Below are 18,405 nucleotides of genomic sequence, written 5' to 3'. Positions count from 1 at the left end.
ACAAACCCCAGAGTCTGTCAAGACTGGCCCGTTCGGGCAGGGGTACCTTTACCTTTTAAAGTTTCTAGATAATGGAGGATCTTGTGTTGCTGCATTCTAGCTTCCTGTACTGGGATTCACAAGGTCTCATGACAACAAATGGTGAGGAAGAAACATAATACGTATACTAAATCTTTACCTTTGTCATTTATTTCCCTGAAGAAAACTGGCCACCAAACTATTTGGTCTGTTGGATAAAATATGCGAACATAGGTCCTACCAACTCATCCCTTGTTCATTCCAAAGTAATAAGACAACATTTGGATAGCACAACTTTCTACTTTATTTTGCAAACCTCATTCTATTTACTTTTGTTACATTCTTAAAATATATATCTGTAATACAACATCTTAAAAGGAAAAATAGTAATTAAAAAATGAACAGGTGGAGCCCAATATTTCAGGGTTCTTTAAGACTCTAGTTCAAACTAGTGTCAAGCTAGTTCAATATTTCCTGCCGAGTTTGATAGGTATAAATATGCTCCAATATTGAACAAACAGCCTCTGAGGGTCTTACCAGTTTTGTATTAATTTGATATAAAAAGTCCATTTCCATTTCAAATACTATAACAGACTAAATCGTAAAAACAAGAAAATGAAATATATGTATGTAGTATTTTGAATGGCCCCAGCACCTCATTGATTTTCTGCTCCCTGGCCATTTTGTATAGGAATGTCAGAGCAGTTACTTATTCCACCCGGTAACTTCATACATCAGTGCCCTCAGCTGCCTAGCTTCATAGGTAACAGTGTTCTTCCCTGTGTGCATTTTCTCTTCCTCAAGAGGTTGTTCAATAACAGCTGGGATATTTCGGCCATACACTTCACAGTGCTCAAGGAACTGGACACATTCTTGAATGACACTGTCACGTACCATGATCACATGCTTGCACATATTTTCCAACAATGACAGGAAACACCTTTTGGCATAATACCAAGTGTCTGTACCCAGCTTTTTATTGTAAGGCTCCAAACTCTTAATTACCCTTGAGATGCCAAAGTCAAAGTTCCCTTTGGCACAGTAAAGTGTCCCAATGACTAGGTTGACAATGCAGAGGTGATAGATCTTTTTATCAGGCTCATGGTAAGAGAGCTGCTCTTCTTCCTTTTCAATCTTCCTCATCAGCTCCTCTGCCTCTTCATTTTGACTAGTCATGATGTAGGAAACACACAGGTTAGCCAGCACAATGGCACTGACCTGAAGGATGTTATCATAGTGCTTCTTTACAATAGGCTCATAGAAACCAATGGCCTCTTTGTATTTGTTTTCTTGCATGAACAATACATGAGCCACATTAAGTTTCCACACTTCATGATCTTTGCAGAAGTCCACTGACTTGTGGAACATCTTCTCCAGCATGGGATAGTTCTCCATGTCCCAATAAATCTTGGCTTGAGCCATAAAGACAGGGACATACCTCTCCAGTGTCTCGTCATATTCATTAACTGCCTTCCTTAGAGCTTCATCATCACGATTTTTCCTCGATTCCTGCACCTCCTTGGTCAGCTTTCTCAGCTGCTCGGTCAGAGCCCCTGCCAACTCATCAAGCTTATGGAACGCCTCCTCAGGGGCAGTTTGGCAAGTGATCATGGCATCCAAGAAGTTGTACAGATAGGGTGTGAGAAGCTTATAGGTCAGGTGAGCGTTCTCAGCCAGCACATCCGCAGCCAGGTCATAGTACTGATACTTGCAGTAGAGAAGAAGCAGGTTCCCAAAAGTCTCCGGCGGGCAGGGGTTCTGCTGCAGAAGGAACTGCAGCTTCTCGAAGCCTTCAGTGGGCCGCCGGTCCATGTTCATCAGGGCTTGGTTGTGCAAGGTGACCGGGTCCAGCTCCTCCTCGGCCCGGGGCGGCATGTCCGTGAGCGCCTCTTGCGCCGCCTGCAGGTTGCACAGTTGGTACTCGATGGCCGCCTTGAGGTTGAAGGCCTCGACCAGGGCCGTGCGATGCAGCAGCAAGGTGTTGCCCACGCTGCGGACGTCCAGGCCCTCGGTGTTGGTCCCCACGCTCAGCTCCGGGTGCTGCTGCATGCCGCGCTCGATGATATCTGCAATGTGCTTCAGGGCCGGGGCGTACTGCTTGGCGGCGTAGCAGCACAGCGCCATGTTGTAGGAGAGCTCGGGGCAGTAGCCCAGCACCTGCATGGCGGAGGCGAACTTGCTGCAAGCCTCCTCGTGCTGCCCTTCCCGGTACAGCAGGCAGCCCATGTTCACCTCGGTGTCGGGCATCTCCGAGGGGTCTTCGGCGGCCGCGGGGCTGCCTTCCGTGGCGGCTGCCAACTGCAGCTCCACCAGGGCCTTGGCGCTGGACAGGTCGCCCTGGGCATAGTGCGTGGCGGCCTGGAGGCGCAAGGCCCGGCTCTGGAAGGCCGGCACGTCGAGCAGAGGGAGAGTGGCGCGCAGGGACTCGGCGTAGAGGCCGGCCTTGTAGAGCGCCTGCGCGTGGTACAGCCGGTACTCGTGCAGCTCCGGGTGCAGCGCCCCGAGCTGCTCGTAGCACTCGGCCGCCGCCGCGAAGTCCTGCAGCTGGTAGTAGCAGTAGCCCAGCAGCGAAAGCCCTGCCCGGGAGCGGCAGCTCCTCTGAAGCTCGCTGCTGAGGATCCCCACCGCCTCCGAGAAGCGCCCGGCCCGGATCAGGCCGTAAATCGCCGCCGTGAACTCCCCGTCCGCTATGGGAGCCACCACAGAGGCCATCCCGCTCTAACAGGCCGTACGCAGGGAAGCGTTACCTAGGCAACGCGCCGCTGCCGGAAGCGGAAGCGCGTCGGCCAACGGGCGTCGGTTTCTGTGGCAACGGCTCTCGAGGAGTCAGGACCGCCAGGAAGAAGCGGCCTTCCCTTGCGCCCTCGGGTATTCACGTTTTTGTTCTCAATTGTTCATAATTTCCCGCCTCAGCGACGTGAGGCGATATGTTTTGAAACAAACAAACAAAATTCCCTAAAGGGGGGATGACGTAAATTGCGAGCGGCGTGGACTTCGTCTCCCAGAACCGTAAGTGACGAGCATTCTGGGATATGTAGTTCCTTTCCGGAGGCGTCGGGAAAGAGGGGGCTCTTTTCTGGGTCACGTGACGTTGGAATAGTGGGACTCGCCTGCCCGCCCTGCTGTTTTGCATGTTGGCTCTCTGGCGGGCGGGCTTGAGCGTTGCGGCTGCGGGGCTTTTTGAGTTTGATGCAAAGGAGGACAGGGCTCGGTGGGAAGGCTTAGCTTGAAGGGTCGGACAGTTCCTTCGTTTGCCTGTTGGATTGTCTGCGTGCTTGTACAGTAGTTATTTACGCCCTGACTGCCCGTCCTTTGAGCGCTAAAAGTGGCAGCTGGAAATAAAACTAGCGTATAATTGGGTGGGTCGGCTGAGAGACTGTGGCTTATGAGAAACCTCTAATGTAAGCTGCTGTTAATATCCCGCAGAATGGCTGGGGAGTGCGTGGGTGGGAATGCTGGGGCTCGTTGAGAGGCTTACAAGCACCCTGCAAAATAAAAAAATTCCTTCCAGTAGCACCTTAAAGACCAACTAAGTTAGTTCTTGGTATGAGCTTTCGTGTGTATCTGAAGAAGTGTGCATGCACACGAAAGCTCATACCAAGAACTAACTTAGTTGGTCTTTAAGGTGCTACTGGAAGGAATTTTTTTATTTTGACTATGGCAGACCAACACGGCTACCTATCTGTAACAAGCACCCTGCAGTATAGTCCAGTGTTAATTGCCATCCATATTGCATGTTGAGATGGGTGTCACAACGACCCCCCTATGTTAAAGGTAATGGGACCCCTGACCATTAGGTCCAGTCGTGGCCAACTCTGGGGTTGCGGCGCTCATCTCGCTTTATTGGCCGAGGGAGCCGGCGTACAGCCTCCGGGTCATGTGGCCAGCATGACTAAGCCGCTTCTGGCGAACCAGAGCAGTGCATGGAAACGCCGTTTACCTTCCCACCGGAGCGGTACCTATTTATCTACTTGCACTTTGATGTGCTTTCGAACTGCTAGGTTGGCAGGAGCAGGGACCGAGCAACAGGAGCTCACCCCGTCACGGGAATTCGAACTGCAGACCTTCTGATCAGCAAGTCCTAGACTGTGTTTGAACCCACAGCGCCACCCACGTCCCTTAGCCCCCTATGTTAGCAATGCCCCATTTCAGATGGGGACCAGAGCTGGCAGAAGGATGCTCATTAACAGCTCTCCAGTGAAGCTTTTAGAAACGGTCATCTACTTTATTTTCACTGGTGAAATGAGCTTCATCCATCCTTTTGTATTACAAACCAATGTTCTACTGTTTTAAACTCCTAATTTGTTCACAAACACCCATTGCCTGCACATCTGGTCACTTTTTGCTGGCTTCTAGCAAAAGATACCCCATACCTCCAGATGACAGAGAGAAATCTCATCAAATCACCACCATCTCTTTCATTCCCCAACTATTAAGCTGAATCCAGGTGTCTTGTGTTCCCTTCCTTCTGTGCAAATGCATCCTGCTTTTTACTACCTCGAGATATTGAAGATCTGAAATCAATGTTTAAACCAGTGTGTGTGTTACTTACTGTAGTTCTACAGTTCTATATGAGTGACAGAAGTTGTTCCTACTCACATTCCCTCTAACACAACAGCTGAAAGTACAGGGGCTTGTTCTTCCTTTGTAACTGATCACCCATTGAGATAGTAGTGTGAGGTAAAAGGGGCAGCGAGAGAAGAGATCGGGGAGGGAACTAAAGCATGAGTAGAATAAATTGTAGAGTTGGAAGGGGCCTCGAGGGTCATCTAGTCCACCCCCTGCAATGCAGGAATGTAAAATTTTGAAAGGGCTGATAAGCAAAGGATCTTCCCTTAGAGTCCACTAATCTTTTACCTTTTCAAAATGTTTATCCAAACAAGTTTTACAATCTGGTTATTGTACCAATATGCCACTACTCTGTTTAGCAATAATGTGCTCCTTATCCCCTGGAGGACTACCATGGCTTAGTTTCTTAGTCTTTTAGGCACACACACAGTTATAAGAAGTCCATGCAACAATAAACAGCCTTTTGGGGAACCTAATACTTCCATATCATCCTTGTTTTGCTTCATGGAACATTATGCTTCTCAGCCTAATAGCTGAAGTCACTAAAATATTAATACGTGTTCCTTGAGCATCACATCACATTTACTATACTGTTCATATGTGTTATGCTGTCTGGATATAGTTTTACACTTCAGATTTGAATCTCAAGCCCCTTTTAAACCTTTGCTTTGAAACCTTTATTACTATTTCTTTTTTTTTAAAAAAGCCACTCTTTAGGTGTTTTTAAGGTTAAAGGTTTGGAAATCGACACCATGCAATTAAGCATTATTTTTGGTACAAAACACACATAAAGAGGTGCATTCATGTGTGCACTTAGGTATGTATGTGACTTTTACATAAATATGTAGAGGACTGCACCTTATCCCATGAGGAAAACCACATAGCTGTGATCACAAATGGCAACACTTACTTTTGTTTTAACATTTTAGGCATTAGAGTCAGCATTGCGAGTTGTTTCCATGCAGTACTCTTCCTGATCTGCAGGCTGAAGAAAGCATTCTGCATAGACAGATGGTCATTTTCAAATGAAATGAAAACACAAATCACAAACCAGAGTTGGCACGGCCATTTCCTCTAATTTTCACTGTCCAACTTCATTCACTTTTGATAGGCCCTTAGGGAATAGAAGCTGGTAGGCAGCACTTTTAGTAGGGTCTTTTAATTAATGCTGTAATTTGGTTAAGCAATAAACGTAATGCAGTGTTATAAAAAGCCACAGAATTAACCCTTCATGGGATTTTACTCAAGTTGCTCAAGAGCGTTTGTGAACAGCCTAGGAAAAAATGTAAGGCTAACGGAAATCAATCCTGATAAAAATTTAGGCTTCTGGCTTCCAAAGGTGGTGGAAAAAAATACACATCTTGTAAAATCTGTAATTTGGGCAGTTCCCTAACATTATTGTACTCAAGAATTCATTTAAAAATTGCCCTTCTCTACAGTAATGTGGTGGAGGGGCACAACTTGTAGCGAAAAAGTGTGTACTTTTAATTCCCTGTGCTTGTTGATTTTCAGGGGTAAGTGGTAAATTGGAGAAGGATGAGCCATTTCCTGTCTGATGCTTCTCTTTTGGTGGATCAGTTGGAAAAGCAAATATAAACTCACAGGTGTGGTGCCTAAAAAACATTAGTTTCCCTTCAAAGGAAAGTTCAAACTGACCCCATTCTGCCACACATCATCCCAAGGAAAAGAAGCCAAGAAGCATGAAAGAAAGTTGTATGAGTGAGATTTTTCCACATGCCCGGAATCTTGCAACTATTGGAAGAAGATGCAGTCTGGGCAGGCACTTATCTGGCAGAAAGATCATTTGAAGATAGTGGGACATCCACAGGGTTATTCATCTGTAGAACAGAGGCAACAAGAACCATGGCACAGATCTGATACCATTCACACACCCATGAAAATTTCGTATTTTTTAAAAAAGGAAAGGAAATGTGAACACTAAAGCTGTCTTCGCTTTTTATGGCACTGAATAACCACTAAAAGTAAGTTGTGAACCCTAATTTAAAAAAAAAAGTGAGGCATCCATTTAGTGATTTATTCTTTTATTTAGTGAGATAAAACAAACTGAATTACCCATTTCAAAAACATGCTGTTATAAAAGTTGCTAAGGCAAACCAATGGAGTGAGCTGTATTAAAGAGGCAGAAATAAATAGACATATATAATCATACAAACACAAATTACACAGAATATGCATGTTTATGGTACACATGATTCATTTGTGGGGTTTTTTAAAAACCTTAATTAAAATATGCTCTTGTATAATGTGACAGACATATTGACAGGCAGTCTGTAACATTATCTCTCACACCGCTGACTGGTGAAACTCTTAATATGCCCATAACCTAAAACATCAAAATTAGAAAATGTTTAAAAAATCATTCTTTAAAAAATGATCAACATAAGATAGTCACACACAAAAGCAAGACATTTCTAGTACATAATAAACAATCCCATAGTAACCCCCAAGCCCCTCTTTATTATATTTAGTTTGTATTGGGGTGGTAAACCTGTGATCCTCCGTGTTGTGACTACAACTCCTGTCATAAGAACATTAGAAGAGCTTGATGCATCAAGCCAATGACCAAACTAGTTGAGTATCTTCTCACAGCCACCTGGATACCTGGGGGAAACCCACAAGCAGGATTTGAGCACAAGAGCACACTCTCTCCTGTGGTTTCCAGCAACTGGTAATTCAGAAGCATTACTGCCTCCAGGGCATTGGCCATGCATGGTAGCTGGGGCTCATGAGAACTGTGGTCCACCCACATCTGGAGGACCATTGGTTCTCCATCCCTGAATTTTATATTATTTTGGTCTGAATCCTTTTCACCTTACACAAACATGCCAATTAATTTTTCAAGTTGAAACTGAGGCAGGGATAGAATGGGAAGAGGACCAGCTCTTCTTCCTTGATTGCATTCTCATACTCTGGCAGTCCCTCTCTTTCTCTCTTGTTCATGTACGAGCTGGTATGGCATAGTTGAAGGCATGCAGGACTGCAGAGCCTTGGGCTCAAATTTGGACTCGGCTAATGTAAGCTCTCTTACTAACTTAGGACCAGTAACAGTCTGCTACCCTAACTTGCCTAATAGTGTTCTGAAGGATACAATTTTTAAAAAAATAACTCCATGTATTGTGCCTTGATGTTCTTGGGTGGGCAGGAATTGCTACATATGTGATGGATAAATAATGCCGAATTGGTATATTGGTCCAATGCCAAATAGACGATTACATGCACACAACATATAGGATGTGTTTTGTTTTATCATGGCACAGATAGCATTATTACTATGTACTGTATCTGGTTTGAATAAACTACTGATTTTGACATCCTGTAAGTTTATTTTCACATCAGATACTATTGGCTTCAGTTCTTTTTAAATGTAAATAGTAGAGTTGGAGGGGACCCCACGGGCCATCTAGTACAACCTCCTGCAATGCAGGAATCTCAACTAAAGCATCCATGGCAGATGGTCATCCAACCTCTGCTTAAAAACCTCCAGTGAAGGAGTCTACCACCTTCTGAGAGTCTGTTCCACAGCTGAACATCTCTTACCATCAAAAAGTTCCACCTGATCTCCTTTCTTGTAAATAGAAGCATAATGTATGGTGAGTAATATTTTAATGGGAAAATATTCTGCTAATTATGTACGTGGATAAATTGATTACTGTCTGTGTTCAGTGCGCAAGCTAGTTAGTGGGATCGTATTCCTTTCCTTTTTCCAACAATGACAATTTACTTCTGTTCATATGGACAATCTCACATTATATTTTTCATGGCTTTTCTAACTGTGACATGAACAGTGTCAGGATTAATATTTACAAGCAGCAGCAACTAAAATATGCTTCATGAGTGACATTCCCTCTCTCTGCGCTCGTTTAGAGGGTGGGGAGGACCTACACTTTTGTGAAAACTGTTGTTTTCTATTTTTCCACAATTACATGTATTTGGGAGCTATTGTACACTCTTGTAATCAGAAAACACAACTGTTAGATCAATGCTATTGTACGTTTTATCTAATACACTTACTACACAGGTTTCTCTATTTACTTCTTGGTGTCTAGAATCATAGAATAATACAAGATGGGAATCTGATTGCTAGATCTAAATTTAAAAACTGGGGCTCACTACTTAATATGTTATGACTATCTGGCAAGCACTAGGCAAGTACAACCACTTCCAAATCCAACAACTCAGGTACTCAAAATATTACAATATAGAATTGTAATGATTCCCAGCTTCCAAGAAGTTGCTTCAGTATGTAGGAATGGCCTAGTTCACACCTAACACTAAAGCATAGTTGTTTAGCTGGAATATAGTTTGTTTGAATGTGTGAACCCAGCCCAGCAAACTAACTAGGAAAGCCATTGTTTCTTGTCTGCTTATGAACTACTGTTTAACTATGGTTTGCCATAATCTCTGAACCCAGCAACTTTGCTTAAACATGTTTTGTTGGGCCATTCTACCAGCGATACTTGTTAAGCAACAAAAGCACAGGGCAAGAGCAAGAGCAGCTGGAAAATAAACCAAGCTTTGGAAAATAAACCCTTGGCCTATTTGCTTGTCTGTGAGATGATTCATGGTTTGTTGAACCATTGGTTAAACCACTGTTTAGCATCATGTATGAATGCAGCCAACGCCAAATTAGTCAGGAGAGGGGAAGGGGTGAATCAGAACCACAGCATTAGTCAGCAGATTCTGAATTTTGATCCACAATAGAAAAGATACCAAAAGACATCGGAAATAGATGGAGGCAATTACAAATAGCTGTGTGATGGATGGTTGACATTGTTAGGGCTTCGAATGTATGTCAGCTTGCAGTGGTTTTGCATTCCTGTCACTGCCACTGCTGTTGCCAGGGGCAACAATGTGCTGAAGCCAATAAAAAGGAGAGGAAATGAGGGAACACTCAACCTTGGAAGAAGCTGTAGGTTATGTGCTATAAATTATGTCACACTTAGCAATATGCTGTATCAAAATTCAGGAAAGCTTTATGCAGCTGCCAGCAGGACCAAGTCAATCACAGTGTCTGTTTTTGCCATAAAGCACATATTATATAAATAAGCCTTATGTGGTTTAAAGCATGCCGTCCCAGTTCTTTATTTATTATTGGGGAAGAAAAGGGGAGGGGAGGTAGTGGAGAGGTAACAAAAACAAGTTCAAACAGTGCAAGTATTCATCTCTGTAGCAAGTAACATGGATTTCCCCATTCCTTGTCTGCTCTTTGGCAAAAGAATTTAGCTGTTTTGCATTTTTGTTAAAATAACATTGTTCGTTTCATTCTTCAAACATTATTACAAACAGAAAATAATATTAAGGTTTGAAGATCATCTGGTAATATAAACAGATTTCCAAAAATTCTTTTGTGAACTTTGTGCTATACAGGATGTGGCAAATCTCTGCTCCTCCCTCCAGTCTTAAATCTGTGTCCGCAACATCGTAATTCAGGATTCATTCCCACTGATGTTTCTGCAATGCAATTCATCTACAATGTTTGCGGGCCCTTCAAAAGTGGATGAACATAGCACCTTGTTTTCTTAAGTCAGGCGGTTTTAAGATTCTGAAATCCTAATATAAGAAGTATGTTTAATACAGATTGGCATGCATTCAGAAGACACTGACAGAGAACAAGCAGTACGTTTCATATTGCAGCATTCAGATTTCTAAGATTTCTAGACAGAAACTACGTTTCATTGAGTAAAGGCTATAGCACCTCTATTCAACTGAGAAACCAGACATGTCTGCATTTGATGCTTACTGTAGTTAGCGACAATTTGAAACCAACATACCTATATAATACAGCCAACAAGCTCTATCTGCATACACACAAAACCCTCTGCAGCTGCACAATACAGTCGTGAATGTTTCTGCTGTATTCTGCATTAGAAGAGGGTGAACACTCTTCCTTTCACCCAGGACACCACTGTAAAAAAACAACCCAACAAGTGCTTATATGCAACTGCTGTGACATTAGGGAAACTGCCTTGGTACATTTCCCTTTGATTTGCTGGACTTACATATAACTATTCCCCCCCAAATTATTATTATTTCTATGATTGCCCAAATTTAAACCCCAGCTTCAAGGATAAACAGTATGTGGAGGTGTCAGAGAGAAGGGAAAGGGGCGGGTGAAAGAAGAATACTGTATAGCATGACTAAATGATTGAAGGTTTATACATTAGTAAACATCCTAGAAAGACGGGGTGGGGACTTAAGAGTTGGGCAGTTGCATGTCATGAGGCTAAAAAGCTGTCCTGCCTGCACTATAGGGGTATGGTCCAAGAGGAGAGAAAAGAAGTGGGATACCTGAGCCCTGTAGTAATATAGGCCATACTGTTTTCTCCATCTGATCCAGCAGCTGTTCCAAGTTATTAGAGGTCCTTCACATAAGTAGCCCTTTCCTTTCTCCCATATAACTGAATGGGCTGCATTCATTCCTATGGGTAAGTAGAATGCTGCAGCTGGGCAACTCCTCCCACCTTTTCTACACTGGCTGGACTGGCCCTCAATGAGAGCAAGTGCAGTGCGTCTTAGTGCAGAGAACACACAAAAATGCACGGCCCCCTGCCATGTAGGGAGAGTTCAAGCTGAGTAGGGCTGTGGATGTTTCAAGGCTTGGTGGGGGAGCTTTCCCCTGTTGTGCTATATAGCTCTAGAGAGGGCTGACAGCCTCAAAACCTGAGCATTTACTATTATGCATGGGCACAGGAAAAAGGATCCTCATTCCTTTGCTCTTCTGAAACATATAGTGGGTGGGGTGGGTGGGTGTTTAACTTCGTGGTGCCCCCATCTCTTCCTCCAGGATGCTTACTGTTAAGAAGATTGAAAAGGGGAAATGGGGAGCAGAAAGAGAGGTCATTTCTCTCTCGTCTGCCGATTCCCATTCCTTTTTTTTTTTTGTTCTGTGTTCAGCTGGCACTTGTGTCTCAGCTGCTGTGGTGGCCAAAGACTTAATTAACAGCCTGACAGTCTACCTGTGCATTTTCATTTCTGCTTCCCCCACTCTCCTCTCCATCCCCCATTCCGGAAATCCCGGAAACAGGTTCTTGTCAAGTGGTTTGGTTCCTTCCGAACCCCCCTCCCCCTTTCACAAAAATCTATACTTCTGAGTACTTAAGACAGTGCCATGTGTACTACCACCCTGGGAGGGTAATAACAACAGAAAGTATAGGCAGCCACCATTCTGTACGAAAATCCCAGGTAGCCATCAGTAATCCTGTCAATTCAGAGGTCCAAGCTGGCATGCTAAGAATGTGAGTTGTGTGGCTTTGTATGCAGTGTGGAAGATGCAGAGGTAAAGCTACCTGGTCTCTTCAGTGAACACCCAGCTCACATAATTAAGAGTTGGGGTCTGGTCGTTTGGTGAAGCAATTGCATTCTCCATGTGGTGAGCGTTGCTTGCTGGTACATCCAGGCCAAGACGTGTAACTGGTTGTATGAAATGAACCTGAACAGACCATGTAATTCGAATGCTAACTAGGGAAGAGGATGTGATTCAGGAGCAGCAATGCCATTCCAGCAGTACTGAAATTTTGCTAAATATGATGTGCTTAAATAAAAGAGCATTCATTTCCAGTGCAGGCAACTCCACTGATATATTTCGGTATTAAACATGATTCACACTGATTTCACACAATATGCAAAACGTTCACTGTATCCTCAGTACATGCAATTTTTGACTTGATTTCGGTTGGCTGCAATAATGGATTAGGCCAACATGTTATTGTTAAAAAAACTAAAACCAACCTGGCCAGAAAAAAAGCAGAGGTAGTCATTGCTCCATTTGTGACATACTCCAGTGTCATACCAATCTTTAACAGTAATAGTCAAAGTTAATGTGATTCAGAAAATATACTAGAAAGCCATGTTCATACCGTATAGTGCAAATTCTCTACCAGAAGGCAACAGATTTCATTTTTATTATGTAATTTTCATGAAATACCATTGGTTTTTTTCTTAGGGCGCAAAGCAGCTTTAAAAATGTTTAAAACAAAATTCTAAAGGAACCCAAATTACCATGCAGAATTTTTACCTTTATAGAAGCTTCTGCCTGCAGAACAATTCAAATTGCATCGCTAGTACGAAAGTCTTAAGGAAGCCAGAACAGGTTGGTGTTTTTGAATGTAATGAAGTTCATATCTCCTCTTCAACAGAGCAAAGACAGGCAGTTCTAAAAACCCTGATCAATCATTTGAAGCTTTGTTGTAAAAAAAGCACACACAACCAAAAACCCCTCCTGTAGAATAAATACAATGGAGGCTTCTCTGAACATTCAAGCACAATAAAAAGGATAACTAGGAGAAGTGCAGGTAATAACTGGTTCATATCAGTAAATGCTGAATTAGTGCAAACCCAAGTTATTATTACAAACTATTCTCTCCCGCCCCGCCCCCCGAGCCCCTTGCAGATGCCTCAGTCATTTTTACAAAATTTCAGCCATGCTCTCTCTTAATTAAACTAAGCTGTAAGCTTCATTTACGCCAGTCCTTTATGACCACGTTTGCCATCTTTCAAAACAGCAGCTTGAAATAAGCTGACCGAATGCAGGCTGCACCAAGCTGCTCATGTCGCTGCAGATACCAACAGAATTGCAGATCCTCCCTTCAGACCAGCCGGGTTGTCTTCATCTGAATTAAGCATGTTCGTGACAAAGCATTTGTTTTGTTTGTTTTAAAATGACGCACTAAGCTTTAAACAAGCCTTTCTGACACCTCCTATCCTAGCAGCAGGAAAACATGTGCCGACTTAATTTATGACCCCCCGAGACATGGCAAAGGTGGAGGAAGAGGACGGTGAGGACGTGGTGGTGGTGCTGGTTGCCTGGGAATGCAGTCTTTTTTGGTGCAGCTCCTCCCACCTATTTCTATTGGCCACCACCGAATCCATCATAGGCTTCAGTTTCCCGTTCACTTTCACCAAAGCCTGGGAGAAAGCAGAAGAATAGGAGTCACAAATCACTGGGTTAATAGATGCTCATTTCAGTCCACTGAAAATATAGAATCTTTGCTCAGTTCAGTATTCCCTGGAGCTCTGTGAGATAGGTTCGCTTCTGGAACATTTTATGAGACATGGCGTCTTTTTGCTGATATGTACTGTTCTAGAATAGGGACGCGGGTGGCACTGTGGGTTAAACCACAGAGCCTAGGACTTGCCGATCAGAAGGTCAGTGGTTCGAATCCCCGCAACAGGGTGAGCGCCCGTTGCTCGGTCCCTGCTCCTGCCAACCTAACAGTTCAAAAGTAAAATGCAATCACACACACACACCCTTCATCCAGACAAGCAACAGACATTATCTCAGTTCAAGCACTAGAGGTGGGTGAAGATGTGGCTTAAGGAGGGTCCCAAGGGTTGTAAAGAGTAGCCTGGCTGCATTCTTCTGCTGGTCCAGAGGTTCTCCACTCCTACTCTATGGGATCCTTGGAAGAAAAGGGGGCCGGTAATGTGCTCTTCTGGAAAGCAAGTTAAAATCATGCAAGTAAAGTAAACCACCTTGAGCACAAATGTATCTGTGGAAAAAGCATACATACATTCATAAACTGATTATGACCATGCCTTCTATCATTCATACATATAGTACATTTTTATGTATATTAAAAGAGCCTAGCAACTCAGGTGTTCAGATTAGCTAACAAGGATGAGGACACTTGCCAGCCTCAAATGCTCTTCCTTATTGCCTTAGGGTTATTAAAATTGAGTAAAATAAATTGAAGGGGATATTTCCATGGTCTTTGATTTTTCAGTCATAAGTAAAGTATAGGCAATTAATTCTATAGAATAGTGATAAAATATATAGTGTAATTAAAAAATACCATCATTTGTTATGCACATTAATCAGGTGACATTTGGACTAGAAAAACTCTGAAGGCTAGATTTTATGTATAGTGTATAAAATGCCTTTCTTCAGAGGCTGCTTTGATATTTAAGCCCTATTTGTACATTTTAATACACTTTGGCTTTGGGACACAGATTCACTCTTTTAATTAAACAGACTACTATAATTCCTATGGAAATTAGCCTTTTAAAAATAATTCAGCCACCAAAGCATTACTCTCAGACTTTCTGGATACAAAGTACACTATTTGGATTTTATATCTGCCTGAGATGTAATTAAAAACTCATTTGATTACTATATATTTTGGCTCTCTTTTACTTATTAAATCCTTGTAATCAATTTTCTTTTATGAAGCTTCTGGGAAATTATCTCAAAAGCAACACATTTCTCTTCCCTCCCTGCAGATTCCTTGAACATTTACTAAATAACTTTCTTAGCACCTGTCCGTATCTGAATCAATCCGCCAATTTATTCCTGAGCTGCTCAGATCTTTTGGCTTCAGTACAACTGAGACTCTGTACCTTCAGCTCTTTGTTCTATGCGTCGTGTGCCATTTTGTTGAATGCCAGTTGCTTAGTGCTGGCTTTGTGCAGACTGTTTCTCTCTTAATTCGTTCCCTTAAGGATTCTGATAGTTCAAAGTTGTTACCCAACTCCTACTCTAACAAAAATGTGACAAGTTTGAGTCTGGCTTGGTCTCCAAAATCTAACCGTTGCTGGATGATACTGGAGAAGTAAAGTCATACTGAGGATCTTCTACGCAGACAGTGAACAGCTACCATTGGAAAATAAATATTTTTTCCTGACTGCAGCCAGTAATCAACACATGTAAATATCAGGGCAAGTCATTACAGGTAATGCAGTTTTTGTACAAAAGCGTGTATGGAAGAGAAAACTGGGGAATTTCATTGAAATATTCATACTTTATATTTGGTTGGTAGTTCATTAAAAAAATTCACGGGTGAAACTTCCTTTGATATTATGAATGGTTATAGCTCTTCAATAAAATGGAACCATTGTGGGCTGGTTCACACTATGCATTTAAAAGCAGTCTGGATGTCTATTGGGTATGGACTCGTGGACAACTGTGAAGCATGAACTGGGGACATGATACAGTCATACAGTCTTTAGGGTCATGAATCCGAAACGTATTTGGGAAGCTACTCTTGGAAGGAGGATCCTGAGGAAGCTAATACAGCCCAAGGGTCATGAGAACCTCATTCCTGGGCCATCTCAGGAAGCATAAGGCGACAAAAATGTTATGGTGAATCAGGCCAAAGCTGGTCCACCATCCTGATCCTAAGGTATATGTTTCTGGAGAGCCCACAAGCAGGGCAAGGAGTCAACACTCTCCCAGGAACCTGGGTTATACTGAATCAGCTCATAGGTTCATCTAGCTTAGTACAGCGGTGCCTCGCAAGACGAAATTAATTCGTTCTGCGAGTTTTTCCGTCTTGCGAATTTTCCGTCTTGCGAAGCACGGTCAATTTCTGCCTTATGTATAAATTCATACCTCTTGTTCTCAAAACCATACATGTTCTTATATTTGCAGTGTTCATTTGCAAACTATTTTACAAAGCCCTGTGCTTGCCCTTGCAATTCTGTGAAGTGGGTCACAATGTCATATAATATAATAAATATTATATATATTTTCTCTAGGTTGTCATCCCTGACAAAGATGGGACTTGAACATAATTCTCGTGGGTCCAAGCTGTTAACTTGGTCAGGGAATTATTTGGGCTTTCACATTTCTCCATCCCTGAGGGGAGGCAGTGGCCACCGGGAGATCTGTCATTTGTATCAAAAGCAACATTTAGAATCATAGGTCAAATACAGACCATGGATGGAATTCAGCATTGCGCTAGTACGAACATTGTGTCTGTGTAAGCATTGCAGCTTGCCAGAGAGAACAATTCCCCTCCTCTCTCCCACCTGTGTGCTGTTCTGGGGGTTTGTCCTTTTTTTTCATGCTGCAATGTAGATTTTTCTTCAGGGCTCCCATCCAAATATTGACCAGCTCTGACTCGCCTGTTTAATTCATGAGCTTTGACAAGATAACAGCACACAGTCGTCTTTCTGCAGATCTAACACTTGTAAAGTGTGTATGTGCAATAAGAACATATAAATTCTCTTTTATTACGGAGCAGAATATCAGAAAGCTACAAGCCACCACAGTCACACTGCTCAGTAACCCACTGGGTTCTAATTAATCATTTTTACTGAGGCAATTGAAAGAGATCCTGGTGACTAGAGGAACTCAAAGGGGACAAAAGGTGTGAGCATGTGAAACTCCTGCAGAGGTTAATAGAGTCAAAACTGGACTGCAGCATGTGTTTTGCTGACTAGGTTATTCTATAGAATATATGGGGAATCATTTCACCTCCTAAAGACCCTGGAACTTTCTCAGTTCAGATAAATTATGACCTTTTTTTAAGGGCCACTATAAGGATGGAAGTAAGCTACAAGAAATCTGGGGCTGCCACCAAAAAATGTAAGTTCTGTGTAGGGTTATCCCCTCTTGCTCTGTAGCTCTCTCTCTCTCTCTCTGCATGTAGTACAAAAGAAGGTTGGAGACTCCTCAAAAACAAAAATGAGCAAGTGCTCCTATATCACTATGAAAAAGAGAAAAAAGTAACCTGGTTACCTATAATGGTTATGCGAATGAGATCCAAAAATGTGCCAGAATTAAAGCAAGCAAATTTCCTGTTGCTAAAATAGTGGTACCTCGCAAGAAGAATGCCTCGCAAGACGAAAAACGCGCAAGACGAAAGAGTTTTCCGTTTTTTGAGTTGTTCCACAAGATGAATTTCCCTATGGGCTTGCTTCGCAAGACGAAACGTCTTGCGAGTTCTTGCGAGTTTGTTTCCTTTTTCTTAAAGCCGCTAAGCCGTTAATAGCTGCTAAGCCGCTAACCTGTTAATAGCCGCTAATAGCCGTGCTTTGCAAGACGAAAAAACCGCAAGACGAAGAGACTCGCGGAACGGATTAATTTCGTCTTGCGAGGCACCACTGTAGTTAAATCACTGAAGAGCACAGAGATGGGCGCTTCTACTGAAATATGTACCCAGGTCATGAGGTGCCATGTTTGTGAGTCAAATCTTTTGTTGCTCCATAATAACTTCACTAAAATTGAGAACCTGGTCTATAATGTCTTCTGCAAAGAGTGGCTGCTTCAGATTAATGAATAGGCAGCAATCCTTAAGCCATTCTTACGGAAGTAGCTCTAGCAAAGATAGCCTGAGAATTGTAACCGTAGGCTTCCGTTTGCTCCTGCAATTTGCCATATCCAAAGAGAGTTGGGCAAAACATGAGATGACTAACCATTTACTTTTGGCATTTCTTCCACACAGCAATCAATACTTGCTGCCTTGCTGTTAAACAGATTTTGAAAATCTCTTCAGTCCCTATCAGTCTCTTTTCCTTAGTTAGTTCTTTAGATTTACCCTCAGCTGGGAATTTGCCAGCCAGATGTAAGCTGTGATTCCGGTTTGTTCAACACTTACTGCAAGCATTCAATCCATCATCATTTCTAGCCCTTTTCTGAGGCAATAGAGTTTGCTCTTTGTCTTTCTTGAAAACTGAGTAGCTGTTAAATTATCCATTAATCTTCTTTCAGATTTGCTGCAAGTTTTGTTTTGTTTTAAAACGGAGGGTTTACTTCATTGGCCGTCTTTTCAAATACATTTTCCAGCTTCTCAGTCTGCCTCCTCAGGTTCTAAATAGGCACCTTTCCCTCTCAGTTCATTTCTACATATTGCTCAGCTAAGTGTTACCTCTTACTTGCCTTTTCACTAAATGAAAACATCCCAACTGCTACCCCCTTTCGTCAACCTTTTATTCCAACCTTGGGTCTCAAACGCCTTGACTCCCGAACCATCGAAACCCGGAAGTGAGTGTTCCGGTTTGCGAATGTTCTTTGGAACCCGAACGTCCAAAATGGGCTTCTGCGGCTTCCAATTGGCTACAGGAGCTTCCTGCAGCCAA

The 18,405-nt window shown here is 42.8% G+C and overlaps 2 protein-coding genes across 10 annotated transcripts in view; both read right to left on the bottom strand.

Moving 5' to 3' along the window:
* Nucleotides 1-298: 298 nt before the first annotated feature.
* Nucleotides 299-3,047, bottom strand: IFT70B (intraflagellar transport 70B). Its single transcript, XM_083496381.1, has one exon. It carries the CDS (start codon nucleotides 2,728-2,730, stop codon nucleotides 724-726), a length of 2,007 nt encoding a protein of 668 aa, XP_083352507.1. The 5' UTR covers nucleotides 2,731-3,047; the 3' UTR covers nucleotides 299-723.
* A 3,565-nt stretch (nucleotides 3,048-6,612) lies between these two features.
* Nucleotides 6,613-18,405, bottom strand: part of PDE11A (phosphodiesterase 11A) — a 160,253-nt gene continuing 148,460 nt past the window's right edge. For 8 of the 9 annotated variants that reach the window (XM_083496151.1, XM_083496154.1, XM_083496156.1 and 5 more), the window contains one exon: nucleotides 6,613-13,512. In XM_083496151.1, coding sequence (XP_083352277.1) covers nucleotides 13,336-13,512 — 177 coding nt within the window. In that variant the 3' untranslated portion in view covers nucleotides 6,613-13,335. The remainder of the gene's footprint in view (nucleotides 13,513-18,405) is intronic. The other variant, XM_083496153.1, reaches the window with a different exon arrangement.

This window comes from Podarcis liolepis (genome assembly GCF_965112155.1).
Source record: "Podarcis liolepis genome assembly, chromosome: 1".
NCBI classification, from domain to species: domain Eukaryota; kingdom Metazoa; phylum Chordata; class Lepidosauria; order Squamata; family Lacertidae; genus Podarcis; species Podarcis liolepis.
Note: the sequence above shows the minus strand (reverse complement) of the source record. Positions and strands in the feature narration are given on the sequence as shown.